The sequence below is a fragment of the Aquila chrysaetos genome, chromosome 13, assembly GCF_900496995.4.
Source record: "Aquila chrysaetos chrysaetos chromosome 13, bAquChr1.4, whole genome shotgun sequence".
Taxonomy (NCBI): domain Eukaryota; kingdom Metazoa; phylum Chordata; class Aves; order Accipitriformes; family Accipitridae; genus Aquila; species Aquila chrysaetos.
The window spans coordinates 10808927-10836888 of NC_044016.1; the positions used below are offsets into that span (position 1 = coordinate 10808927).

General features: G+C 39.6%; 1 protein-coding gene across 2 annotated transcripts in view; it reads left to right on the plus strand.

Annotated features, from left to right (window-relative positions):
- Positions 1-27962, plus strand: part of PTPN14 (protein tyrosine phosphatase non-receptor type 14) — a 124115-nt gene that overhangs the window by 64921 nt on the left and 31232 nt on the right. For both annotated transcript variants that reach the window (XM_030034928.2, XM_030034929.2), the window contains exons 4-10: positions 14706-14803; positions 17045-17112; positions 19971-20041; positions 21806-21893; positions 24344-24432; positions 26074-26161; positions 26906-26988. In XM_030034928.2, the coding sequence (XP_029890788.1) occupies positions 14706-14803; positions 17045-17112; positions 19971-20041; positions 21806-21893; positions 24344-24432; positions 26074-26161; positions 26906-26988 (585 nt within the window). The remainder of the gene's footprint in view (positions 1-14705; positions 14804-17044; positions 17113-19970; positions 20042-21805; positions 21894-24343; positions 24433-26073; positions 26162-26905; positions 26989-27962) is intronic.

Below are 27962 nucleotides of genomic sequence, written 5' to 3' on the forward strand. Positions count from 1 at the left end.
GCCTTCTCTCTGAAGCAAACACTGAGCTTCTGTTGGGAGGTTTCTCTAAACTTAGTGAGCAAGCTTCTGCTGTGCTGGCTGCTGGAATGATTCTCAATAGGATCAGTTTTGATGGATTTTGTTCCCTGAAGATTGTTAGTGTATTGTCATCTTCTTAAACCAGACAGACACAACTAAAAGCAAGTAGAGGGATTTTTTCCTTTCCTGTAAGGCAGAATTGCTCCTTTCATTTAGACTTCATGACATTCTGCATTACATGAAGAGAAAAGATAATTTGAACTAAATTAACTGTCATTAAATTTGGGGGTGAAGTAGCTCTTTATTTTTTGGTGCACATATGCTAAGAGTAAACTTCTTTAAAGCTGAGATACCTTTTTAAAAATCTCTATTTCATTTACTACTGGAATCCAGAAGAGCACTGAGAAAAGATTACAGTAGTTGATGAGGTTTTCCTGTACCTCAAAAAATGAAACAGCAGCAGAGGCAGGAGGAATGTAGTTCTTGGCTTTGCTATGCAGCAGTTACAACACTTAAAAAAATTAAAAGGAGAATATTGTTTTCAAATGGCAATGCTACTGTGTGCTGGAAAACTGGCCGCATTTCAGGGCATCTGCTGCGTTGTCTTTTCAGTGTTTCCAGTGGTCTCAAACTGCATCAAAGGGCTTGATTCTGAGCTGCTAGGTGGTGTTAGTCATGTCTCCCATTGGGATTGGCCACAGGTAAGAATATTTAGGGTCTGGAAGCACTTAGTAAGTGTGCTAGTGGATGCAGTTCAGTTTTGTGGATGTGTTGTTACATTACATCAGTATAAATGTTGTATACACAGGCATCCCTTTGAACTGGTAGGTTGCACAGAGCAGAGGACTTGGTTTGTAGCAGCATGGAAGGTGCAAGAAATAATTTGCTAGCCTAAAAATAGCCCATATTTTAATACACTTTTATGAAAATAAACAAGCCTATGGAGTTCTAGTATCAAACAAGTGACATGCTGGTACTAGAACTGTTTCCGTTTGCTTCCTTAATTGAGGAGAAGAAAGAGAAAAAGAAAATAAACTCTTGTTGCCCATAAACTAGAAAGAACATTTGCATAAAATGAGACATTTTCAAAGTAAAGGCCAAATGATGCTTGGTTACTTATGAAAGAGGAACAGCTTATTGATTGCAAATGTGATTGCCCTACCAAGGCCCTGCCCAACTTTTCAGAGCTTGGTTCTGACCTGTTACATTAGGGTCTTATTAAGCAAAGCTTTTTGGGGAGAAGGAATTGTGCATGTTCATGAATCTATCTGTCAAATCAATCTATCTGCTGAGTTATTTCAGCAAATACCTATTTCTAATTTCTCACTTGTGGCTAACAGTGAGGAGTCTGAGAGTTATGCTGAAAATTACTGAATATGTAATGTCTGTTCTCTTCCTCCTCTGTGAAATTTTAGTATAATAGCTATAGAGATAGTTACTGTCATGGAGTGATTTTGCTTTCCTTAGAAAAAAAGATGTTCTCCTCAATTTTTTGGTTTACAGGAGAAAGGATAAGAAAAGTGGAAAAATGGAAAACACTTGTCATCCCTAGCTGCTTGAGTCACAGAAGTGCCCATCAGGCTTTATGGATCTCCTCAAATGAAGATGAAAAAGATCATTCCTCTTCTATCTGTGAACTGTGCCGCTCGCTGCCTTTGTCATTTAGACTATGGCAAAGTGCTTGATTGCCTTTTTTTCCCCTTAAGGTGTAGTAGCAATGTATATCATTGCAGAATGAGGTTGCCCATTCATTAAGGAGCACTGTGTATACAGTGAATATTATGGTGTACCTCATAGATTGCTATGCCGCTGCTGACTTGTCTCCCAGTGTAGTTTAAGGCACTGTTTTTGACAGATGAATAAGTTGCCTAGATTGGGGCTAGTATTCTCCTGTTTATCTTCCAATGGGATGCAGTAGCAGTGACTAGCAGTTTCTCCTTAGGGAAGTGCAGACTGCAATGGGATATACTACTTAAAGTCTTCATGACACAGACCAATCCTACTTCAGTCATGTAGTTTCTCCTGCTGAAGCCTCAAGAATGAAGGTGGCTCTAGACTTCGTGTGTAATCAGTGAGAAGAAACGGGCATTTCCACAGCATGATTCAGGATTCCTCTGTTGTGCATCACTTTCTGCAGGTGATTCATTCTCTCTTTTCTACTGCATGTTTTGAAAAGGGAACTGCAGCTCACTGGTCTTCTATTTAGAAGTCCCAGATAGATGTCTGAAATTTGGCTACAGTGTCAGAAAGAGGGTCAAGCCGGTAGCAGCAACCTGTAAGCAGACAGGCCTGTGCTTTTTGATTAGGGTTTCTAACTGCTTTTTAAATTTTGAGAATTCAATAGGCACTGAAAATCTTGGTTACAGTAGCACTGCCAGTCTTCAATAAAATTTATTGAATTTTGATGGTTGTACTGCAGGCTGGAGCAAACTTCTTCCCTTCTCTTATAGCTGAGACACAAACCACAAAAACTAGTTCTAAACATACTCTTTTTCAGGGACCTGAATACCTTTAATATTTTTTGCCTTGCTGGCAGGGTATAAAGCTAAAGGAGCTGCAATTGGATGTCAGTACAATCCTGAAGTCTCTGAATGTGTTTAAAAGAAGCATTTGTGTGGAGGCTCTCATGCAGCTGAAAATCTCAACAAGAATTTGGCAGAAATCTCAGTGTCGGAAGATGGCAGATTCCTGTGCAGTGAGATGTTTACTGGTTCGCTGTTTTATCTTTGGCAGCTGCTTTTGCACTTGATATCTTCAGCTGTTTTTGAAGCTTTTACAAAGAATAATTATTCATTTCATGAAATGGATCTACTTTACCCACCCAACAGGGCACTGATTCACATATTTCTTTGGCAACATCCCGTTGTTATCAGAGCTGTGTTCACTTTTGCAGGGTTGCGTTCACTGAGACCTTAGAACTTCCTGGGCCATGGTTTTATTGCATGATTTAGTGATGCGTGGGGTGACTGTTTTCAACGATTCCTGTGAAAACACTAGGGTCACCAAGCTCTTTGGGAGGTGGAAACAACTTGAGTTTTCCTGTTGTCTGCTGGCAGTGAGCGTTAATGTAGGTGCTTCAACAGTCTCTTCACAGCAATATGAGCTATTGTACTGATGGCCTTATAGATAGGTGGCAATTTCATTGTGTCACATTTCAAGCAGTGTTTTCTTATTACCAGGGCAGATTTCTGTAAAAGGCAGTAGTGAACGGACCGGATTTTAGCTCCCTACAAGGTAAAATTCCACTAAATCAATAGGACTTTCTCAGACATTGATTATGTGAGGTCGGGATAATACCTAAAGGTTTTGCTGATAGGATTTTTTTTTTATGAGTTCCATAAATTTGTGAACAAGGTTTCACTGCAGGCTACCAGAGCATTTATTTTTTCCTAAAGTTCAGGTTAAGCACACATTCTGTAGTTTGAACGTGTTCACTTGCTCTCTGAATAAAGTAACACCTGAATACACTTGCATGCTGCTCTGCACCCATAAACCAGTCATTTTGTGATGTGCTTCTGGATGCTTACATATGCATACCGGTTGTTCACTCTGTTCAACTTTTGCATCAGTGCACAGCGGTACATTTAACCAGAAAAGGCTGGTGGACTTATGTCATTCCAGAGTTTAGAGCCCTAGTGGAGGAGAATATTTAAAATATATATTCAAAAATGGGACAGGGTTTATGGGGTGTATACAATGTGTTTTATTATTCCAGCTGGCATAATGGAGGGGGGGGAGCCTGGGCCAATCAGAAGTCTTCCTGTTTGTTTTGTGTCCAAAGAATAGCTTAGAGTTATGCCTGTACTTTGCCCAATTGTTGAAGAGAGTTATATATTTATTTTCAGTGTTGCAGAGTATGAGCTAGAGTATACATATGTTCTAGTTAACTCACTGCATTTTTTTAGCATGATATTCTAACCTGCTTGGCCATTAACCTGGCTGGCTACCAGGAGAATTTTCAAACTGTTGACTCATATTGCTTCCATATGTAACTTAAACCACCTTTTCCCACAGTGGAGACAGCTTGAAGGTTAGCTGTGTTTTCAGGGCAGGGAACAGCATATTTTGAACTGAGTCAACACATATGAGTAAAGGAAGTAAATCTAAGCCATTATTAACTTTGGGGGGGGGGGGGTGTCTAATCTCATTTTTGCTGAAATCTTTCCCGGTTCCAAATCACGAAAGACCCACAGGGGTTTTTGTGCTCCTCTTCCCCGTGAGGTTTGGTAGCCTTCAGCATACATAGCCATGGCTCATCTTTTCATTTTTGCATCTTTGTGAGGATAGATCTTCACAGCTGCCATTACTTTTATGCCATCTAAGGATTTGGGGGCATGAGTTGTTCTCTGTGCATAGGACCTGATGTTTTGAGGATGCGACTACTTAAGTGAGAAACGACACGTAGGCTGCATGCCATGTCATATTATTGAGCACCTGTATATAGGTGGAGCCTATATGTGGTTGGAGCTGCTATTCGTGGTTGGAGCCCGTGTTTTGTGTCATGCAGCAAAGAGGAGGGGTGATGGCTAGTAGAACTGCTCTGCAAAGTAATACAGCGTGGTACTGTGCAGTGTTGTCCCACTGATTTTGCTGTTGAGCCAGAAGGTGGCTTTGCACACAAAAGCCCTGGCAACTCACAGTCCTACACCAGAGCAATAGCTGCCTCTGCATCCTGGGCTGTATGTGCCAGAGAAAGAGCCCTGGGACCCTGTATGGGAATGGAGGAGACCATGTTAGTAGGAAGGTGAAGGTAGAGGCAGCAGTTGTGTGAGACCTTGTGGGTTTGCACTCAAAAAAAGCCCCTGCTGAGTACTGATACTTCTTTTCTTGCAGACTGCACAAAAAAGCTGAAGGAAGCTTAACAGGAGGGATTTTTCTCATAGGCTTTGATATCCATTTGACCTGTGGACCCTACTGATGAAGAGGCGATCTGGGATTAGTTCCAGTGTTACCACCATTATGGGAAGTTGCATTCTTCCTCAGGCCCCTGTTTTCTCACTGTAATTCCCCCGCGCCTCTCCCCCCCAGTAGAGTGGGAGAATGAGAATACTGATCTTCCTCTACAGCATTTAATATCTATGTATAAAAAGTAGTATGCGGCATTGCTGCAATTCACCTACCTGACTCAGTTCTCCTTTTTTTTTTTTTTTTAATGGTCAAAAAAGCAAGCGAAGCTAATAAGAAAAAATAAAGTCTTTTGTATTGTAACCTTTGGATCTCTGTAGCCAAATGCAAGTGTTCTGCTCAGCTCAGGAGACATGAGTTGAGCATGTATTTAAGCTTAACTATGTGAGTAGTGTGAAGTCAATAGGACTGCAATGTTGAACAATAACACTTAGCATGTGCTTAAAACCCAAACCAGATGGATACGTGGCTTTTTTCAAAGGTATGTGACTAACAAACTCTTTGCTCCCAAATGTTTTATTTAGTGTTTCCATGTAATATTTATGCTTGTACTGGATGTTGTTTTTCAGCTGAAAACGCTAAAATACAGATTTCTTCTCATTATATGATTTTGACTGCTTTGCTTTACTTTTGCAATCCCACCAGCCTTTATAAGGATGAATGCTATGATGGTGTCACCAGGGCCTGGCTTTGCTGGACTCCAGCTTGCAGAGACCAAATGTAGCCTTTGCTGAGAGAGAGGGCTCGGAAGACAAGAACATATGGCTTCCCCCATTTTTTTTTTTTTTTTTTTTTTTTTTTTACTCTAAAGGCATGTTGGAGTTTTGTACTGTAAAATTCTTCAGGTATTTGGATTAACTCTGATAAAATTATAGGTGGTTGTAAGGGAGTTTATTGTGCTTATAAATTGTAGTGGGGCTCCCTGTAATTTGTTGTAATTAATTCAAGAGTTCAAGGGCAGAAAATCAGGATCAGGTTGTGGCATGCCTTCCTTTCTTGCTAAAGCATGCCATTACTGGCCTTTTTATTTAAGGTTTAACTTTGTGTTTGCGGGTTTATTTGAACTTGAAGTATCCAAAAAGTATAATACACTCTTAACAAAAAGTACAAGTACAGAGGATGGACCTGTTGTGGTTGGGGGTTCCTTTTTAAATATAGAGAGATTGGTGGATACTGTAAAGCTGCATCTGCTGGCTAAGCCTCTCGCGGAAGGAGTGCGTGTTTTGGAAGGCTTGTGTCATGTCTGCGGGCTGCAACAAGGCCTGGGTGCATGTCCGTGCTTGTGGCCCATCAGAAATGGCAGGAAAAGAAAAACACTCGCAGAGCACTCCTTTACAATCCAAGTTCAGTCTTTTGCTGCCAACGAGAATGCCGAGTGTGATGCTGTTATCTCCTGTCTAACTGCTGAGGGTTTCACTCACCGTCCATTTAACACTGGACACCAAAGAGCCACAACACTTTGATACCAGGCTATATGGAAGCAGCTGTTTATATGTGAGAGGTTATAAAGCGTGTGTTACCTTCCTAAACGGTCCCATGTCCGTTTGCAATACGTATATTCTTTTCTTTTTTGAATGCTCAATTTTCCTACAGAAATTTGACCTCATTGACTGATTCATGCCAGGAAAAAAGCTTATTGTTCCTAAAGTGCTCATACTTTGCATTTATATTTGAAATCTCCTGCCAGCTGTGTAAAGAGTTGGTGGAGGTGGAGATCTGAAATTTTAATAGACTGTCTTTCAGGGAATGCATGCAAATGAACAACTTTTTAGTAGTAAACTGATGAAATAGCAGTGGTAAACAACAACTAAGCAGTGCAAAATTCTGATCAGGCTGGTTTTAGGTGCTCAAAGGTTTTCCTGTTCTAGTATCCTTAGCCAGGAGTTGACTGTGTAGCTGGACCTTAACCTTTGGAAGACATTGGCCTTTTGTAGGAACTTCACTGGTGTCCTGGTTTCAGCTGGGATAGAGTTAATTGTCTTCCCAGTAGCTGGTACAGTGCTATGTTCTGAGTTCAGTATGAGAAGAATGTTGATAACACTGATGTTTTCAGTTGTTGCTCAGTAGTGTTTAGTCTAAAGTCAAGGATTTTTCAGCTTCTCAAGCCCAGCCAGCGAGAAAGCTGGAGGGGCACAAGAAGTTGGCACAGGACACAGCCAGGGCAGCTGACCCAAACTGGCCGACGGGGTATTCCATACCATGTGACGTCATGCCCAATCTATAAACTGGGGGGAGTGGGAGTGGAGGGAATCGCTGCTCAGGGACTAACTGGGTGTCGATCGGCAGGTGGTGAGCAATTGCACTGTGCATCATTTGTACATTCCAATCCTTTTATTATTACTGTTGTCATTTTGTTAGTGTTATCATTATCATTAGTAGTTTCTTCTTTTCTGTTCTATTAAACCGTTCCTATCTCAACCCACGAGTTTTACTTCTCTTCCTGGTTTTCTTCCCCATCCCACTGGGTGGGGGGGAGTGAGTGAGCGGCTGCATGGTGCTTAGTTGCTGGCTGGGGTTAAACCACGACAACTGCTCAGATGCGGTAGCTTACCTTGCATTGTGTGCCTCATTGCAGCTCATAGAGCAAGCCAGCCATTGAGGCTATCTATTATTTGTCGTTATGCTCACAAGTTGTGTATCAAAACAAATGGAAAGTGACCATCGTTGTGAAATTAGCCTGTTTTAGCGAAATCCCCTTTTCTCCCCTTCAGCTATGAACTGTTACTTTTGAAGAGAGAGATTGAGCGATGTGGAAGTAGGTGATATGAACTGTATTTTGATCTGTCCTCTGTTTTCGGTCCTACATGTGAAAATGATGCTAACCCAGCATTGTTCTGTCTCATTAGGAAGGGGAAAAGGAATGACACAAATCTTTCCATGTATTTCATTTATTTTATTTTTATAGTTTCAGTCATGTTTTCCATCCAGCTGCTGGAGGAAACAAGGATGTAGACAGTTGGATGCTGCTTTTGAACAGCCTCATTTCTCAGTTACCTGAAGCTAACCTTGACCTACCTTATAAGGTTATTATGATCAAGGAGTTCCTACCCTAGAAACTGGTATGACTGTGTTTTTACTATTAGCATTGACAGTTTGAGCTTCTGAAGGAATTTCCTCCTGCATGTGTGACAAAGGCTCTTTCGTCTCCTTCCCTTTTTTTTCCTGGCAAGTCTGCTGATCTTTCTGAAGGTCTGTGACAGGGTGTGGTAGACTTGTTCTCAATAATACCCTTCCAAAAATATTACCCTTTAGTAGTGGAAGTACAGCCGTTGCTTTTTATATTCTACCACAAATCCCAGATAAATGGCTATTGTCTAGTACTGTGAAACATCAGACTTTCACTGGGAGAGAAGTTGATGAAATTCCAGAGGAGCAAGCTGGAGATATTCTGTTTATCAACATCATCTAAGTTTTTTTACAATGGCAAAGACAAGGCCTTAGCACTGCGTTACTGACAATGACATCATCAATGTATGTACCTCTTTTTTTAAAGTGCCTTTAGATTAAGATGTGCTGATTGAATCCTTGCATCTAAAATGTGTTTCAGCATGCTCAAGCCCAGAAATCGTAACACCGTCTTTGCCAATATACTGAACGTTGTATCTGAAAAGACCAGTCTTGTCTACCTGCCTGCCTTTCTTGCCATATAAAATCCAGTCCAAGTTTGCAGTCAGTTTTGTTGTAGTGTATTGAGTGACCCACATGAAATAAGCAGCATCTAGTAAGTAGTGCTCTGGGTTGAGACTTGGGAACAAAACCTAGATCTCCCAAATCTGTCTTGGTTTCCTGCCCAAGTTTACATGAGTAACTTCACCAGCCATGTGCCTCAGATACTCTACCTATACAATAAGGCTAATGATCATTAGTACTATTTAAAGAGTGTTTTTCCCAGAAAAGCAACCAGTAAGAGTTAAGTATTATTATGATTGTCTCAAATATGTGATAAATGAATAAAAATAACCTTTTGGTCATCATCAATTAGTTCCTTTGATTGCCCATTGAATAGATGAGTCATTGGCTCATCTAACTCAAAGGCTGAGAAAACATGAAACACCCTGTGTTTAAAACAAAAAATGGGTTTCTCTTTAAAACATAGTATATAGGTATCTGTGGAGTCCTGTTGCTAAATAGTATCAAAGCCAAAATCATGGCAGATTTTAAGGTGCGAGGTGAACAGTAGACACATCAATATCAAAGCTAATGCTTAAAATAATTTTAGTAAACGATAAAAGGCCTCTGTTCTGGAGAAACTGCTTCCCCTGTGGGCAGATTATTGCATAAGTGTACATTGCAGTGTCTCTGTTCAGAAGTATATTACCATACTAAGATAAACCCAAATGAGCTGAGTCGGACTGTTGTTGTGATTCAATGAGACTTTTATTGTGTTCCTAATTTTAGAAGTTCATATTGTACTCAAATTGCAATTAGTTTTGAAGTTGGAAAAGAGCTGAAAGTCTTGAGCTAAACCACTTGTGTGCCAATCTGTTTTTCCTTTGAGTCTTAAAGACTTATTATTTTGGAGAATGAAACAGTAAAGCAGTTCTCTCTTCCTCCAGAGAAGAAGTTGAACTACATAGCTATGCAGTTATCCAATAGATAGGCTTAATGCCAAAAAGGTACCTAATGAGTTATAAAGAAGTTAGTCATGCCAGTAATTGCATCATTAGAAATTATTTTAAAGGCATTGTACCTCTTTGGTAACTAATACATGTTTTGTAGTGGTTTGTGTATTTTCAGATACATTCAAGGTATATATTTGTTGGTATTGAAACTGTAATGTATGTATTCATACCAGCTTGAAATTTCCAGAAAAACACACTGATTAAAAAAAAAAAAAATTTTTTTTAAAAAAGTGTTTCCTGCTGCACTAGATACAATGCATATATTCCAAACCCTTCCTGTCCCTGATGTACAGAGAAGGAAAGTAAAACCAGGGAAAAATAACAAAAATCCAGACCAATCACAGTACAGCATTCAAACAGTATTAAACCTTATTATCTTGATCCTGTCACCTTTTTGTATGAACATACAGATCTATGTATGTGTATGAAATATATATTTAGTTTGTAAATCCCTGGGGCAATAAGCATTTTTTGTTTTGTTCTTGTACATTTCCTAGCAGAGTTGGATGCTGGTTGATTACTCAAGGCTACCGGGTCCAATAATATTAAGTAATTATTGATGAAGTATCTGCCCTGTGGTTCTTTGTGGAAGTCACTAGTAGGAAAATTGTGAAGATGCAGTGCACCAGTGCAATTACTCTGCAAAACTAACCCATATTCTTAGTTTTGTAAACCATCCTTTAATTTCTGTACACAGATCTTGCTTCCATTATTGATCTGTCAGGTTCTGCGTAGCTTGTGATATCTGAAACATTGGTCGTTGAAGAGAATGGAGATCAGTAAAATTAGCTTTGCTTTCTGCATATATAAAACAGCAACAGATGTTATACATCAGATAAACAGTGCTGATGGAAGGGTACAATGAATTCAGTGACACTGTACAAACACCCACGTTCTTTTTTGAAGTGACAGGAGAAACAAACATGAATCCTGATCTTGGGAGGTCTATGCAGAATTGTATGGGCAAATGGAGTTTCTCTACATTTACGCAGCTGTAGCCAAGTCTGAATCTTGGTGTTACAATTAAATTTTAAACCAGTAACCTTATCTGCTGCTTACTAATACTATTTGTGGTTTTTTTCCTCTGATGTAGTATGGATTGCTAAAATGCAGATGTTGATTCTGGAGTTCAGATGTCTCATAGTTGTCCAGTTGCAGCTTATTTACTTTATAAAAAGTGTGCTTTTTGATGCAATACATGCAAATACACTTTTAATGTTTTCTGTGTTGGCTAAATAGAGTTGTGGGAAATGATATCCTTATAATTATGGCTTTGTTCAGACTTGTTGTCCACTCCCATTCCCCTTGGAATTAGTTACAGGCTGGCAAACTGTAGTAGCCTTTATTGTATTGAATACACAACAGCTTTGCTAAAAATGTTTAACCCAAAATGAGCAACGAAGGTGAGAGATTTCAGCTTGGCTGTGGTGGTGTCTCTTCTGCCCTGCACTCCCCTAGTATGCCAGAATGGCTCTGTGATTAAAGCTTTGTAATTCTTAATTTTGAATTTCTTGCCTTTTATTATTTGGGGGTGCAGATTGCTAACTTCTCTTTTGTTCAGTTTCCATATGCTTTCCCAACTAAACCACCTAATAGGAGGCTTATGAAATGCATGTTTTTATCTGCTCTTCTGGAACAGCTTTCCTCAGTGAATCTATAGCTGAATCATTTTTAAAATGTTTGATTTCCCTCAAATTATAGATCTACTTTTGCAATCCAAGCGAACAAAGAGCAGTCTCAGCTAGCATAGTGACATAATAACAGCATTTAACGTAATTTCAGATGGAGGAGCCTCAAATCCTTGACAGAATACAGGCCAATTTCTCCTCTCCGTTGGCTGGGCAGGGAGCCTGACCACAGTTTTACAGCACGGCTGAGCCATGAATCTGTGGCTGGTAGAGCTATTAGAGCCTTCCAGCAGAGCTTCCTCCAGGGTATGCTCCTCCTCATCCTTGACAGTGGAATTTGCCGCTCCAGTTGGTTGGTGCCTTGTGAAAGGAGATGTCCCAGTTCGTGCCTTATGTGGCTGCAATGAGAGGAGATGTTAGGGGACACCTTAGGTGGGTGACCCTTGTCACTGTCAGTCCAGGGGTAAAGATGAAGCTGGTTTGGTAAAGATGGGTAAAGATGAGGCAGGGGTTTCTGTCTCAATCTTCTTCAGTTTATTTTAGCACTTCTATTGAAAAAGGTGTCAGAGCCATAGCAGGTGATTGCTTTTCAGTGTGTTTGCCTGTGAGAAGCGACAACTTTCTCCGTGAGGTTTTTCCTGATGGGTACACTAGTTAATGTTAGAGAGCTAGTTATATACGTCTTTTGAACTCTTACTGCATGTCAATCTACAATATATAATAAATCCTAAACTTTTATTCTGCTAGTGTTAGTAAATGCAATGCCGTACCATAATATTGTAGAATATTCCAATTAAGATTTTTAAACGTGACCTGTTTGACAACCAGGGTGAAACACCTGTAAATAGGCATCTTTCTCATAAAGCGGGTGCTGACTGCTGGCTTAAAACAATTTTTCTGAAAGTATTGGCAACTAAAATTGCAACTAAAACCCCACATCACTGTTCCTTTTGAAAGTCTTGGTCGTAACATTTGATACTACAGTAACTGCATTGACGTCGTATTTTTGATGATGCTTACCTAAATAATTCTTTCTATGGTTTATATATAGTTTTGTGGGCACTGTGGTTGAAATCATGGCTCCACTAAAGCTGGTGACATGCTTGACTTCTATAGAGCTAGGATGTCACTATAAGATTTTACATTGTTTTGACTTTCACATCGTCCTTAACTTTGTGTTTAACAATAGCTCTAACTTTATGGCAGATGTGGATTTTACATTTGTTCTGTTAAACTAGAATATGTAACTCATGCATGTATATGTAGCATTGACATAAATAGCCTGCTTTTGGGTTTACAAGTCTCGAAGACCAGATTCAGCAACTGGTCACCTGCATAATTGATAAAGCAGCTTATGTCAAGCTTGTATGAAAGCGTGTGTATTTTCAGAATTGGGATTTAGTCATTGCAAAGAAGTAGAAACAAGCTGATTTGTCTCTTGGACTGAGCAAGTATGAAACCTGGGGCTGAAGAACAGGGCTTAGGCTGAGAAGCTGTATGCTTTTTACACTGCCTCTCTCAGTCAAATTTCAAAATCCCCTGAAGTTTTAACCTTCATCAGGCTGTGTGAAAGCCAAATGTAAGCATTTTAAATGAGATTATATTTTTCCTGTTTGAAAATGTTCTTCTGCCTTTTGTAGGGGAGAAAGGGGAAGAGGAAGTTTTTACTACTAAAACCAGTAACCCAACAATTACCTTTTAAGCACACATAAAAACTGTGAACTCCGAAGGGAACTTCTCAGGCGTGAAGAATACGTGCAGAGGCCTTCCTTCCCTGAGAGGATTTCTCTGCCCTGCGGTGCTTTTAGCCTCTCAACACCTTGCTGCCTTTAGAGTGTGGGTCTGGTCAGAGCGTTGGTGCTGTCTAGTGGCAAGTTATTGCATCTCACGTTGCTGATGGAAGTTAAGAAAAACGTAAAATGCTGCATTTGATTAATAGCCCTCAAAGCATGTCTTGGGTTATGCTGGTTTTGAAGCACGTAGGTATTTTCTAATGCCTCCACAGAGAATCCAACAGTAACGTTTGTGAGTATAGTTAAGGCAGTGCAGTCCCCGTAACGTGGGTAATGTTACAGTGGTTGTCCTTTCCTGTTGGGACTGGGAAGGTGACTTACACTCTAACTGAGACCAGAACAGTTTCTTTGCTATTCCCAAAGGTTCGAAGGTAAGGTCAGATGGGGTGTGCTGGTTGCAGCTGAATCCAGTTAGGAGTTTACTGCCCCGAGTCTTTCTGACCGTTTTTTGCTGTCTGCCTTGCAGAGGTTGCGGTCTCAGAGACTGGCTGGCATGCTTGTGTACCATTTCTTTCTAACCCAGTTTATCTCAAGCAATTATTTTTTAAATCTATGCCATTTTAAGCGGATGCCCTTTGTGTTAGGGGGTGAGCAGGCATACAGCTGAAGGGAGCAGTAACCTCATAACCTGGTTCAGCTTGCCATATCTGGTCACAGCCTGAGAAACCTTTTTGCTGGTTCTGAGGGTTTCCTAACTTTGGTCACCCAGGCGCATCGGTTACTATCAGCAGGTCTGGGGGTTGGGTGCATTGAGGCACATATGGACTGTGGCTACACTGGTATACTACCTCTACCTTTGGGCTCAGACCTGATGAGGAGTTGCATGTCGGCTGAGAAGGAATTGTGTTTCATCTCAGTTGGGACGGGTTACATATGTCTGCACCAAAAGTTTAAGCTGATGGACGTGAGATCATTTTACCGCTGTAACTCAACTGTGTAAAAAAGCTGTCTCCACTGGACTTTAACCTGGTAATGGTGGAGGGACTGGTATATATCCCTGCTGCTTTGACCAACTCTGCTGTGGGTCTGGTCCAGTTCTGCAGATGAGAGGGATGCACAAATGGGGACAGTAACTTGTTAAGCTTTCTGTGGAAAGCTTCTTGTTTGTCTTAATCTACTCTATTGCAAATGTAAGGTGAAATGTGTGAGTTCTGTTGCTGTGGTTAAAACCAACATAGTTTGTCTTGTGATTAGTTACTGCAGATCAGGAAGTGCATGATATTAGAAGCTGGTTTTGCTTGATTTGTGTGTCTAAATCATCCTTACAGATGAGAGATGCCAATTTAAAAAATTTTTATGTGGGCCATAGTTAAAGTTATGTCAGTAGGCCAAAGTATATTGCTAAAATTCTGTTTCTTCTATCAAAATGGTGACACTGGAGCAAAAACAATAGAAGAAATAAGGAACAGCCTCTTTTTGTATTGGTGATTGCAAGGTCTTCAGTAACCTCTACAAAATCTGTGGAGGAAGTAATCCCAGCAGATGTCCTTCTTCTGTGTGGTCTAGGGAACACAGATTAGAACTTTTTATTTTCCTTTTCATACACCTGGAAGCATTGCACATGTAGGGATCATATTGATTTGTTTTGGTAATGTGGAACTTCTGAAGCCAGGTACAGATTGCTGTTTAACAGCCTGACCTGTTTGTGGTGAGTTTTTCTTGCTTTCAGCAGTCTTTTTGTTCTGCAGAAAAGGTACAATGTATGGATGTTCTAACTTGTGCTCTTTTTCTGTTTCTAGGTATCAGTATTACCTACAAGTGAAAAAGGATGTTCTTGATGGCCGATTACTTTCTTCATTGGAGCAGGGAATTCGACTAGCTGGTTTGGCAGTGCAAGGTAAGATGATGTGACCTCATAGCCCTTTTCCAACCTTGGCTTCTTTGGTTTGTTCTATATGTTGTCTGGGCACTAACTAAGGCCTCATATGACTCCTACTCACAACAGCTGGGTTTTCTATTGATTTGAAAGCGCATAGGTAGATTGCTGTTGATGAAACACTCACACCCTCAGGGTGGGAGTGATGGACCACATCACAGTGTTCAACTTTCCTATTTCTAAAATCCACGTAAGTGAGTCTGAACAAAACTCCAGTTCTTCCAACCCCAACCACGGAGTACTTTGCAGTAATGAATTTGCTTCACGTTCTCTGGTTTGAAATGCAATTACATCAAAGAGCGTAGCAGCAGCTTTAATTTTGCCTTTAATTAAAAACTCGTTTTGCTGTATAGTGCTATCTGAAGTATGAAAGAACACATGACCATAATTGTTATGTGAGTTATAAATTAATAATAAACTACTTCTTACACTGTGATTTTTATTCTGAGCCTCCTAAGGACATCAGTAAAAGTGGGATCATATAATGTATATGGACAGAGGAAGAAGCCCTGTATTTGGAGAAAGTATGTTTCAGTCTATCCATGACTGACTTTGAGAACCTAAGGTAGAGTTTCAGCAGTCATGCTCTGGGCATGTCCCCTCATGAGATGGAAGGGGGAAGCATATACATAAATAGCAAACATGAAGATCCGATTCTCGAAAATTAAAGGTTCAGTGGAGAATAATGCTATTATGATCTTTCTTAGGGCAGTAGAAATTCTGGTTTGGTATCATATTTCTTGTTAAAGATTGAAGAAAAAATGTTTCCTGTCAAATCTTGAAATGTTTTATTAATGAAGGAAAATATATGTATAAAATTCCATACTGAATCTTGCAATTTAAGTAAATGAAGTTTTTCTAGCGTGTAAGTTAGGGCTAAATAGATGCTGAATATGTCACTGGTCCAGTGTTTTCAAGCTTTCGCCTAGTTTTGAGAGTGAGTCACTCTTTGTAATCAGTTTGAAGTAATCACTTTTATTCTGACTTTTCTACGTATTCTATTACATTTCAAAGACCATTGCATCAAAATGCTGCACCTAATCTTGTTTGCTTTTTTCCTGACCTTGTATTACTCCCTTTGTCCTTTGCATGTGATGCAGCGAAAGATATTTGAAATACTAATTTCTTTTAAACTTACAGACTCTGTTTCATGTCCATTTTGATTTCTTTCTGTTTATGTTAAAACATAACTCTGAGGTGAAAACAAAATGAAACTGCATTTTTGGCATCCTGCAATATGTGAAATTGTCTAGAAGCTTTGAAAGAATGTTTAGATAATATGATTTATGGTGGGGATTTCCAACTTCTATAATATGAGAATCTTGTAGATGGCGTTTCATCCAGTTCAATTAATATAAAATAAAATCCTCCTAGCAAGATATTCTTTTGATATAAGCTGTTGTGTATTTAACAGATAGATAAATATAGGCTTTGTTTTGTATTTTTTAACGTAGTTTAGCCTTTAGGAAGCATTTTCAAAACTCCACAGTTTCAAGGACATTTAGACAAGAATCCTCAGCCCAATATATGAGTGAATATGAGCATGGAGATGAGTACCTCTTAAAGAGATGTAGAAGAAGTAGAAAAGCAAGTAGAAAGGTGTGGGCCAGTCAGTTAAACTGACACAGTGCCTGTACTGTTAATATTGGCTGCAGAAGGATAAGACCTTCCCTCCCCACCCCAAACCATGCTGGTTGTTGACAATCTTTAATAGAATTGTCTCATGGATTTTAACCTCCCAGGCTGTAAAATTAAGCATCTCTTGTACAGTTGTGTAGAATTGTAGCAGAGAGAGGTTAAATTTTTCTTTTTTTTTGCCTGGTCTGGAAGCATTGGAGAAGCAAAAGTGTGCACCATTTTTAAAGAGGCTGAGCAATCCCAGCCTTGTTAGATGGTGGTATTAGTTCATGAAGGCTACAGAAAAAGAAACTCTTGCACTCCTGATGATTAAGCATTGCAAATGGTCATAATATTAGGGATCAAAAGAGAGAAATTACTTGTTGGCTGTTATTTGATCTGTGGTAATAACGCTTATTTTCAGACCTCCATGTTAAAAGCTAAAGTACAAGCAGAAATCTTTGTGCTGGGTTGTGGCTTCAGAGAGGACTCACCCACTTGAAATTAAGCATCTGTGCAAAGGTCGAGTGTGGTCTTAACATGTGTGGAAAGTGCTAAAATGAGTAATTGTGTTGTTTTTTCCAGCGGATTTTGGAGACTATAATCAATTTGAATCTCATGACTTCCTCCGAGAATATGTCTTGTTTCCTATGGTGAGTTCCTTCTCCCCCTCTTTTGTGGTCTCTTATGAATAATTTCTCCATGCCTCAGTGATGGCCTTGTTGATAACAGAGTAAAAGCACTAATGCTGAACTACTAATAGTGGAAATAAACTTTGCTCCACAAAACTTGCAATATACTTGATTGTATCTGAATGAATATATGCTGTGGAAATTCCACCCTTTTTCAGTTCCTATTAAGCCCCCAGTAGGAATAGGTGTCAACAAAAGAAATGTACTTCGAATCAAAAAAGAATCTGCAGCTTTTAAAAAGGTGTATATTAGCAGTACTGCAGTATTAGTAGCATGGCATAACAAGGGGATATGAGGGCTGCTGATGTAGTAAATGTGATGTCACAGGACAAATCATGCAGCCTTTCCGCAAGAGAACATGAATTTACATCAACTGACTATTAGACTGAAGTGAAGCGTGAATCAGGTCATCTCAAAATGTTCTCCAGGGACTGTGCTGTAAATTTGTTTTAAATTTATGTTGGAAACTAGCGAATAACTTGAATGCTGAGGGAAGTGTTTTAGGTCACTAACGATGTTAGAAACTCTGGTGACAAATGCCAAGCTCGTGCAGTCCATGACACTGAGGCTTTCTGAGAGGATGGCTTAGAGGAGGGGGAAAAAAAAAGCCTGCTGAGGTTAAGTCTGGCTTTATCTTGGATGAACAAGTCCATCAGCACAAATCTTGAGTGTAAGCTTCATAAAATGTGAAAGATCATGGAATTCTTTCTAACTGGAAAAAAAAATTGGAAGTGGGGTGGGGTTCCAATGCCCTGAGTGTAGCTGCCTAGAAGTTAAAGCATCTGGTTTCCCTCTGCAATTAGTGGAGCGGTAGAGAGGGAGAATGATTCATCTCGCTGTAATCTGAAGGCTTGGGAAATGCACTTCCAGAAGCATTTCATCCCATTTACTGGTGCTCTTTGTACAGAAACTGCAGTGGATAGTCCATTCTCAAGTCCAAAAAGGTGACAGCTGCACAGTGTCTTGAGGTGAAGGTGCAATTTTGAGCTGGTAGACAGAGTTCAATACCGCCTGAAAAAGAGAGTCAGCAGGAAGAAGGGGAATTAATGTATAGAGATCTGAATATGCCTTGTATAGCTAGAATGTGGCTTCAGTATTGACCTTTCACTAAGAAACTTCTGTTAGCCTGACTAGTGGAGCAGGATTTCTTTGGTAGGCTGCTTTCACCTATTAATAAGTAATTGATGATTGTGTGCATAGTTGATGGCTTTTGAAGTTGTGTAAGATAGCCTAAGTGGGAAAGAAGATGGCTGCAAATATGAACAGAGAAATGTGTTGTCAAGCTGGCACTTTGTATATTACTGAACTTCTGCAAACTTCTTTCAATATATTGATACTATTTTTCTATTCAGAAAAAAAATAGGGGAGGGTTTAGGCCTCTAGATGAGCTTTAAGGTGGTTAATTTCTATGTAGTTCAGCATTTTACTCTTTGGGCCCATCTCCTAGAACCTCCATTTTTGAGTCAGCTGCCTACATCGTGTTGTGGTCAGCTCTCTTCTGTTTTCCATGTGCTCACTTTGTGGTATCTTGCCTTTGGTCCATGCTACTATTGCTAAATTTAACAAGATCAGCAAAGTGTCTGCTTCCTACAGTCTTCAGAAGCCTACTCTTAAATCAACTGTTTCTCTAGACATTTCTTTAACTACTTGTCTTTGCTCTTCTGGGGAGGAGTGGATAACATAATAGTAAATATTTCACTGCAAGTTCAGTGACAGTTGCTAAGTGCTGCAGATATAAACTAGTCCTGAAGCAAGTGGGAGGATTTGGGTGAATCTTGGGCATAGAAAGAGCCTCCAACGAGAACATTGCTATAAATTCATTAGTGAAGTGAGCTGGTGGATGAGGGAGGGGCAGCTATGTTTGTACTGTTTGATCTTGTGAGGCTACAATGTGTGTCAAATGGCATTTCTTCAGCAGTGAAAAGAACAAAGTTGTGTACACAGTACACCCCACAGGTGTGTAGCTGTGCATAGGCATGTACCATGCCATTTTTCATTAGCACGTTACCACTTTCACATTTTTTTGTGGCAGAAGCAAGTATCAGAGGGAGGGCCCCATTGAGCAAGAAACAGGCAGTGTATTTAAGTACATTACATGCAGCCTTAAGGCTTTTTAAAATAAGAACTTTGAGGTTTTGCAAGAAAGTTTTTCAGCTTCCTTTTTTTGCCTTGAATTTATGAGCAGACTTCCTTTATTAACTTGCTCCCAATTATTTCAGAATTGTTTCTACCACACATTATTAAATTTGCAGAAGACAAAAATGTCTGCCCAGAAATGTGTTGCAAGCATAAAGTACATTTTATTACATATTTGAAGAGGTAGCAAAACTTTGAATCCCTTTTAACATAGGGAAGGGAGTACCTGTAGGTTGCAGGACAGAAAATACCCATGACTTCATTTTCCATGGTCTGTGCATTATTTGGGGCTGTTTTAAAAGGTGTATATTCATTTGTAGACTTCCAAGTGTTTTTAAAGACTTGTTTGGTCCTTATTGAGGAAAAGATCCCTTATCCGTGCTCTATACTTTGTTCTCTATTTTAGAATAATAAGCACCTTAGCCCTATTTTTAACAGTATCTTTTTACCCTCCCCCAAAAAGATATAAAAAAAATCAGACACTCATGTTCTCCTCGCATGTTTTCAGCATCCGGTGCTCTGAATTTTCAGTGCAGGTGGTGGTAGGTTCTCTCTCTGTAACTACCTGGAAGAGCGTAAACAGGAAACAATCCTGAAACATCTGCCGTCATAATTCCTGTCTTGCATTTTGTTGTATCTCTCTTTGGATGACTAGTTTTCGATTCTACTTCATATTCTTACAGGAATGGACCCAGGATGAAGCTGTCTTGGAGGAGCTGACTCAAAAGGTTGCTCAGGAACACCGAACTCACAGGTGAGCTTGACATGTTAAGGTTGGGATTTTTTTTTTTTTTTTTAATTTTTTTTATTGTCATCATCCTCCTACTACTTCCCTTCCTCCCCATGCTTTTCTGGCAGGGGTAAACTAGCCTATCTTCATGTTACTATTATGCTATGTCTCGCGGGATTTTTAATTAGCCTATTACAAAAGATTACCTGCCTCTTGTGAACACAAAATGGCCGAGGAACTTAATCCCAAATAAATGAGCATTTGCACCATAAGGTTTAATGAACATGTGTAACACTACTTGCACTCTGTAGTAGACTTCTTTCTCTTCTTGGTTTCATTTAAATCCTGATGGTGAAAGACCCTGTGACTTGATCGGGGGTGGTCCAAAGGTCTGTCCAAGGGTTTTCCCCCTTTCAAGAGAGAGGGGGAAACACATGCTTTCAATGTAATGGAAATGAAAATACCAGGAGTTGGGTTTTAAGTCTTGTGGTGGAAAAGATACAATACGGTGTTACTAGGTAATGAGCTAGTAGTGTATGTATGAGTGCTTCAGTACAAATACCTTCTTTGAAAGAAGCCTCCTTACGTGTCATCTAGGTGTTTTGGTGGTGGAAGTATTCAAACCTGTAGAGTGCTGTTCTTAGGAAAATGGCAGTGCCTATACGTCATTGGAAATATCTTTTGTGTTATATTATGAATTTGCATCTAAAGCTTTATTACATGAAATGCAATAGGAATATTATATGAAGGGTGCAGCACTCCCCATTATATGACAGAAAATAGTTGTAAAGGGGTAAATACCAGTCTCTGAGTCTAAGGCCATTCTCAGTCTGAGGTTCAATGAAAGCTTGGGCCTTTGATGCAACCAAAGGGTTAGCTTCCAAGCTGGCCATGAACAGGCCTGGTTCTGTTGTTCTCTCTCCCCCATGGGCTGCTTGTGTGATCTTGGTTAACTCACAGACTTGAAAGGAAAGATTTCCCTCCCCTGCTGTGCTCGAGTGCTATTTCTGCAACACAAAGAACAAATACTTATCCTCACTTCAGCAGGTATATCGCATTCCACGTCCTTTCTCTCCCTCTTTCTCCCAAGTATTTGTCTGGTTCCTGTATTTCTGTTTGTAAGCTGTGGTAAGGAGGAGCAAAGAGGAGAAACATTAATAGTGGCCTTCTTTTGGAGCAACCTGCAATCTATTCTGACCTGCTTTTGAGAACTGAAATCTGTCTGAATTCCTGAGCTGTGACAGGAGCATGTGTAGACACGTGTGTAAAAGTTTTCAGCTGGTTTGTTCTCTATTATGAAAGAGAATCTGCTCAACATTTGGATTTAGCGCCCGTGTTGTTGAACAGCCAACTTGAAAATGTAGGTCTTCCCTTTTAAGTAATTTTAAGAAACTTCAGTGGATTTGTATACTATTTTTCCAAATTAGGACCCGTATGGTTCAAATTGGCCATCCCAAACTAGGCACAACCTGATGCAATGGCCTGATGATTTAATAAAGCCTGGAAAACATTTGATGTGTACAGAAGAAACTGAGTAATACAATCAGTTCAGTTTGTTCCTCCTGTAATTTAGTGTGCTTTGTACCTTACCTTAGCAACATTTAGTAAAATTCCTCCCCTTGCTCATTATGATCCTAATGTTGAAAGTTAGTTCTGTGTTGTGCATTTCTAGGCAGTGTCTCCAGAGTGTCTTCTACAGCGGTTTGTGAATCTCCTATCTTTTCACTAGTCTTTCTTGTGTGCATAGAATATTGAACCATTAGCTGCCTTTTGTTACTCTAATTGCAGTGGCATTACAGCAGCAGAGGCTGAGCTAATGTACATCAATGAAGTGGAACGCCTTGATGGGTTTGGACAGGAAATTTTCCCTGTGAAGGTATGTTAGTGTATATTATAAAGGAATCTCTGAATCAAATGATGCAGAAGTCTACAGCGACCTTTGGAATGCATGCAAGCTGTGTTTGTCCAAAAGAGACAGGACTTGTTTCACTGTTCTGGAGGGTGAAATGACTGCTGGTAGTTTGAATGGACATTGCAGCATGAGGGTATCTTAGGCCTGTAGTGTTACTTCTCATCCACCAAAAATCTTTTCACAGAAGAGGTTGCTGTGTGCTAGGGCCTGCTTGCTTGGGAAGCAGAGTTGCTCCTTACTTTTCTTTGAGTGCTGTCGAGGGAGAGTTGCTGGGGCAAATGAACCTCAGCTCTGGTCGTCTTTAACAGGATAGGAAGATAAGACCTTTTCATTTCTTTCTCAGTTGCTATTTACCAAGCATTAACTTTACTTTTCCTTAGTTTCTCACATGTGCACACAGGTCCTCCACACATTTAAAACTGAGGAGAGGTTTCAAGGTTTATTTTGCATTTGTAGTCGCTTTCCCTTTGCTGGAAGCCCCTTTCTGCCCTGAATGGTCTGCCTGGCCTTACGGAGCACATGCCACCATGATAAAGTTGTGCTGAGAAACTGAAAACTACTGTTACCGACATGACCCATTTCTCTTTGCTGACCAACCCAGCCACCGTAAGTGGTGTACTGCTAGCAATTTTTCTGCTAGTTAAAGATGACTTGGAGTTTAAAACCAAACCAAACAAAGAAAACCACACACCAAACAAAAAAACCCTTTCTGCTGAAGTCAAAATTGATCCTTTGGCCAGTCTCAAAACTGGCCTGGAGGGGAGGAGCTGAATGGCAAAAAAACTACCTAACAACAAAAATTATGGAACGTTTATTGACAATGAATGAAATCAATGTTTTCTTTGAATTAATTCAGATTAATGCTGCATGCTGCTGCAAAGGATTTCTGTGTTGGAATTGTCATTAGATATTGCATGTCATTAAGATAAGTATGAAGAGTGGACTGGGTGCCCTGCAAAATTGCAGGAAGGTGTTACCCTGGTATCAAAGAGCAGTGTGCTGGCCTTGTAGACGAATAGAACTGCATTCAAAGGGGAAAATCAAAGATTTCTCTTTTGTTCCTGTCAGAAAACCCTGTTAGAAATACGTTTCTCTTTCTTTCTATATAGATATTTGTGTGTATACACATGCACACATGTATAAGTGTACAAATACATAGGTTTTCCCCAACATTTTCCTAATCTCTTTGCCTTCTAAAGCTGCCTCTGGGACAAGGCAGAGGAACATGTAGGCCTCTAATCAGACTAAACTGAAGACTGTCAGCCATAGGACCTCTGCTGACTTGTAGTATACGTGGAAGAATGCTGGCATATGTGGCATTGAAAATCAGTGCATAGGCTGGGGCTTGAAAATTGGCATCCATCACTTGTTTGCAAAAGGCCTAACACTTAGTTAGAAACAGGTGCAGATACTCCATTGTTGCCTTAGGGGATCAAGTACAGCAAGGCCAGGAGAACAGCTCTAATCTGATCTATTAAAATGCAGGAGCACCTGATGGTTTCTAGAATTTGCTCATGCATAGTGCATTAACTTCTCTCATATCCTTTCTTCTAGCAATTCTTTTTAACCACACTCTTTGTGTTAGCATGATTTTTATTTACCACTTTAAAGTGTGAATCAATTGCTATATATGCAGCTGAGGAGGAGTTGTTTTTGTTGATAAATGTAGAAAAACCTCTTTGTCGACAGCATAAGCTTTTGTAGCAAAAAAGAAAAAGCATTTTTAAGAAAACAGCTGATTGCAAAATGGAACAGGAGCACATGGTTTTCAAACAGGAGCCTGCAAGGAGACATAGGTAGGCACAAAAGCGACAGAACTTCTGAAAAACAATGCAAGAATAGTGGATGCTGTGTTGCATGCAGATTAATATTTAACCCAATAATTGAAAAACAATGGAGGATGTATCTGTACAGAGATACAAGTACTTTTTAAGGTGACGTGCTGTGAACTTCTACACGGAGTACTTGAAGGACGACGTGTGAAGGGTATAGCTTTTGAGAGGGATTCCATCTCCAGGTGTGGTTTTCTGAAATCTCTACACGTTTTAACAGGTGACTGGAGAAATACTGTGAATGTGAAAGAGGCCTATTGCTTTTGGTAGTCATACGGACTCTAGACAGATAAAATCACAATGACAGGGAACGTGGTGTGCGTGTTGTTTGATAGAGGAGAACCTTGGGCTCCTTTAGACTTCATCTGTTTTCACTAATCAACAGAATGAATCTAATTAAGTGCTAACTGCGTTGAAATAATGAAAATCAAGAGTCTGATGAGCAGTACAATGTAGGTTAGTCAAGAGTTAGTCCTGCATTCATCCTGAAGAAGGGCTTCTGTTTGGTAGTTCAGCATGCATTCATATGCATGTATTGGCCAGTTTCTTTATTAAACTAAATATATTATCCTTTCTCTGCAGGATAATCATGGAAATGACATACACCTCGGTATTTTCTTTATGGGAATCTTCATAAAAAACAGAATTGGAAGGACAACTGTGATTTATAGGTAAAAACTAGGGTCTTCTGTATCTAAAGCGAGCTTCTATTCAGAGCTCCATGTGTGGGTTTTTTTCCTTACTTATATATGTGACTTCAGTAGTGCCAGTCCTCTAGCTAAGGACTAGTCACCTCGCTGTTTCCAGGATTGGTCTCTTGGCCATAAGAGATGCGATAAAGAATAATTTCTGATGTCTGAATGGGTTTGATGGCAAGAAAGACATAGTTGTCTGTCATGTATCTTGTTCTACTTACAAGGCTTTGATCCTTTTTCTTTTCTTGCCTTTGTGTCTGCTTCTTCGATGCTTCTGAATGCAAATCTGTGAAACCTCACGGTTGTCAGCCAACATTTCTGAAAATCTGGTTGCCATATTTAGGTGCCTCACTAAAAAAAAAAAAGCTGACCTTTCTCATTCTGTAATTTTGAAAATCCTGGCTGTGTCACATGTTTGTTTTTTCTGCTGTTTATTCTGGTTGTTAAGAATCACTTAAACTTTTCCGTTAACTTTCTTTTGTGAGTTTTGTTACTTCTTATAAAAGTTTGTTCTGTATGAAGATGTTGCTAGAAATCTCCATGATTCCAGGGAGGCCAGGGTTTCACTCATTCTTCTTTGCTACTGTTCTGGTGGGTATTTCCATTACTGTTGGTGTTAACTTGAAGTAAATTTTTACTAGTCCCTGTTAGTAGAATATGAACATTTGTGCAGCCAAAACATTGTGTTTTATGAGGTGCACTAATTTTTAGTTGGTAGCTAAGGCTTGTATCAGACTTGAGCTGGAATGTTGGGGTTTTTTGCCTTAAAAGGGCTTTCAGTGGTCATCTTGAAAAATGTTAGGGCTCCCTTTTCCACATAGCTGATGTTTTGCATATTTAGTTTTGAGAATAAATTAGATAATCCTTTAACTGTGCCAGGTGACAAAAGCAAGAAGTTTCTTTACATGTAGAAATGATAGTTGGTTCTGGGATCCTTATTCTTTGGAAATACGTTCTTCAAGCATCCTGCCATGACATGAAGAGGAATGCATGCTGCAAACAGAACAAACAAGTCCTTTCCATCCCCGTGGATTGCATGCAATGTACGCAAATGTCTGTCAGCTATTTGTAAGAAGATTATAACTCTGATCTTGGGTAACCTGACAATTACTTGAAAAAAAAGATTGCAAGCATAATAAAACCAGAGTATTAACATGGTATGCATAGCCTACATAACCATGCTGTCAACTTAACCTTCTTTAGGAAGAATTGGCACTGGAGGAAAGTTGGAAATGGCATTCGGAGAGGAAGGGCACTATTAAAAAAAAAAAAATTAAAAATTTCCATTACATGTGGCTAAAATCAATCAGTTCAAAATGCCACAGTTCAGTAAAATGTTTATCATTAATGTATTTTCACTGTATCTTCTGAGTCTTCAAATTGGTGTTTTGAAAGAGAGCTTTTAAGTCTCCTACTTTGGGATAAGAGCTGAATATCTGTTTCTCCTTTAATCAGAGCATGACTTCCTTATTTTCCTGACGATGTTTCTTCATCAAACAGCTACTGAAAAGCTTTCACATAAAATGAGACTAATGTTGACTAAGGGATTCTTAATGTGTTTGTGAAATGTTTGAATGTATGTGTTGGCAAACTCTACTGCATTTTTTCACTCTACAGGTGGAATGACATTGGGAATATAGCACATAACAAGTCTTCGATTGTTCTAGAGTTGATCAACAAAGAAGAGAACGTGCTCTTTCACACAGTAAGAAAAAGATCTAATCAGTGTCATCAAGAAAGCTGCTTATATAAAAAATAAACCTTTAAAATTCCACCTTCTCAAAGGGGGTCACTCACCATAAGACACACACCCCACCCCACCCTTCCAGCCCCCCGCCAAGTTTGCATTTGACTTTATGCAGAGAGTGAAATTAATTTCATTTAGCTACCAATATTTGTATTCTCTTCCAAGCATCCCAAATTATACCATGCTGGGAAGTCTGCAAAAAACTGAAGTGCTTGTTGGATGAAACATCCACAGTGCCACACTATCTTTCACGTTGGCATAAATATAGCAGCATAAGCAGTTGTAGAAACTGGGCATAAGCTACCATGCATGCACATACTGGAACTCAGAGGGCTGCAGTGCTGTTCTGTGCTATTTAAAATCACTCCACATCTCCCTGAACCAAGACCAGTATAGAAATTGGACCAGCAAGCTTTAGCCATTTTGTTGTTGTTGTTGTCCCTCCTCCCCTCCTACTGTGACTTAGCAGTGAAGTGGCAGCATGTAAAGGCATGCCACTGTATTTCAGTAATTCAATGCCTTGAATGCTCTTGAGGGCACTAGACATGTTCTTGGCAGCCAGATTCTGTACATGATGGACCTTACCAAGCGTTATTGCAATTGGATTTTTAAAACTCTTCTTTGTTACTCCTTGGTAAGAATAACAAAATGAATGATTATATATATATTATTTTTTCCTATTTTTTTTCCTTGTGTTTAAAGGATGATCTTGAAAATGCCAAATATATTTCATGGCTGTTTGCAGCAAGACACAAGTTTTACAAACAGAACAAAATCTGCACAGAGTGAGTACTCTTTCTTCAGAGTTGTTTTCTGACACCCTGCTTTGGAATTGATCTGAGTTTTGGCATGTCTGGTTTTATTTGTTTTTTCTAGTTACTTGTGACAGTTATTCTTTTCCCCTTTTCCTTTTTTTCTTGTTTTGTTTTAACCACCAGCAAGAACAGACAATTGAGAATGAAATTTCATTCTGAGTCTTGTGAGGCTTGATGCTCCCCAAGCAGCCAAATCTGACAGTCTTCAATTGAAGCCCTTGGTCTCTGCCATTCATAACCCAGAGTATTAGTATAAACTGGAGTGAGGGGTGACATATGTTAACATGTCAAAATGTGAACTGCAGTAGCATTTTGAAGATGCACTACCCATCTAGCAGCTAAGGTTGGTGGAAAGCACAGGTTGTCATCTTCTAATTTGGGTGGTATAATTTGTCTGCTGCTTATGTGCGCCAAACGAGGAAGGACAGCTGGGAAAGTTAAGTTGCATAGCCCTACTAGCACAACGCAGCAGAGACACTAAATCTGAACCTGAAGGCCCCTTTAGGCTCTGCTTTGAGCACTTACTGGCCTTGAGCTAGTCCTCTCATACAGGTGGATTCATCCTAACTGAAGGAGGAATTCATGAGGCTTTAGTTATAAGTCAAAAGTCTGTTAGCTGAGGATGTTTCCTTTATACCAGCATACAACAATTTTAGTTTGAGGTAAATTTAGCTTTCAGAAGTTTAGAGTTTTGAGAAATTTTCGTGACGTGCTGGGTTTGTATAGCAATGAGAACATGAATTCCTTGCAAAACTTACCAGGTTGGTTAGCTGGAAAGATATGAAGAAGTCTCATCTCTACCAACAGCTCTAGTTAGAGCTGGACATCCCATCTGTTCGGCTGGGTAATGCCATCTGTTGGAAAATAAAGCCAAAACGATGAAGGGAAGATTGGAAGGTGTAGCTTTCTAATATTATATATGCACACATTATATTAACATACAG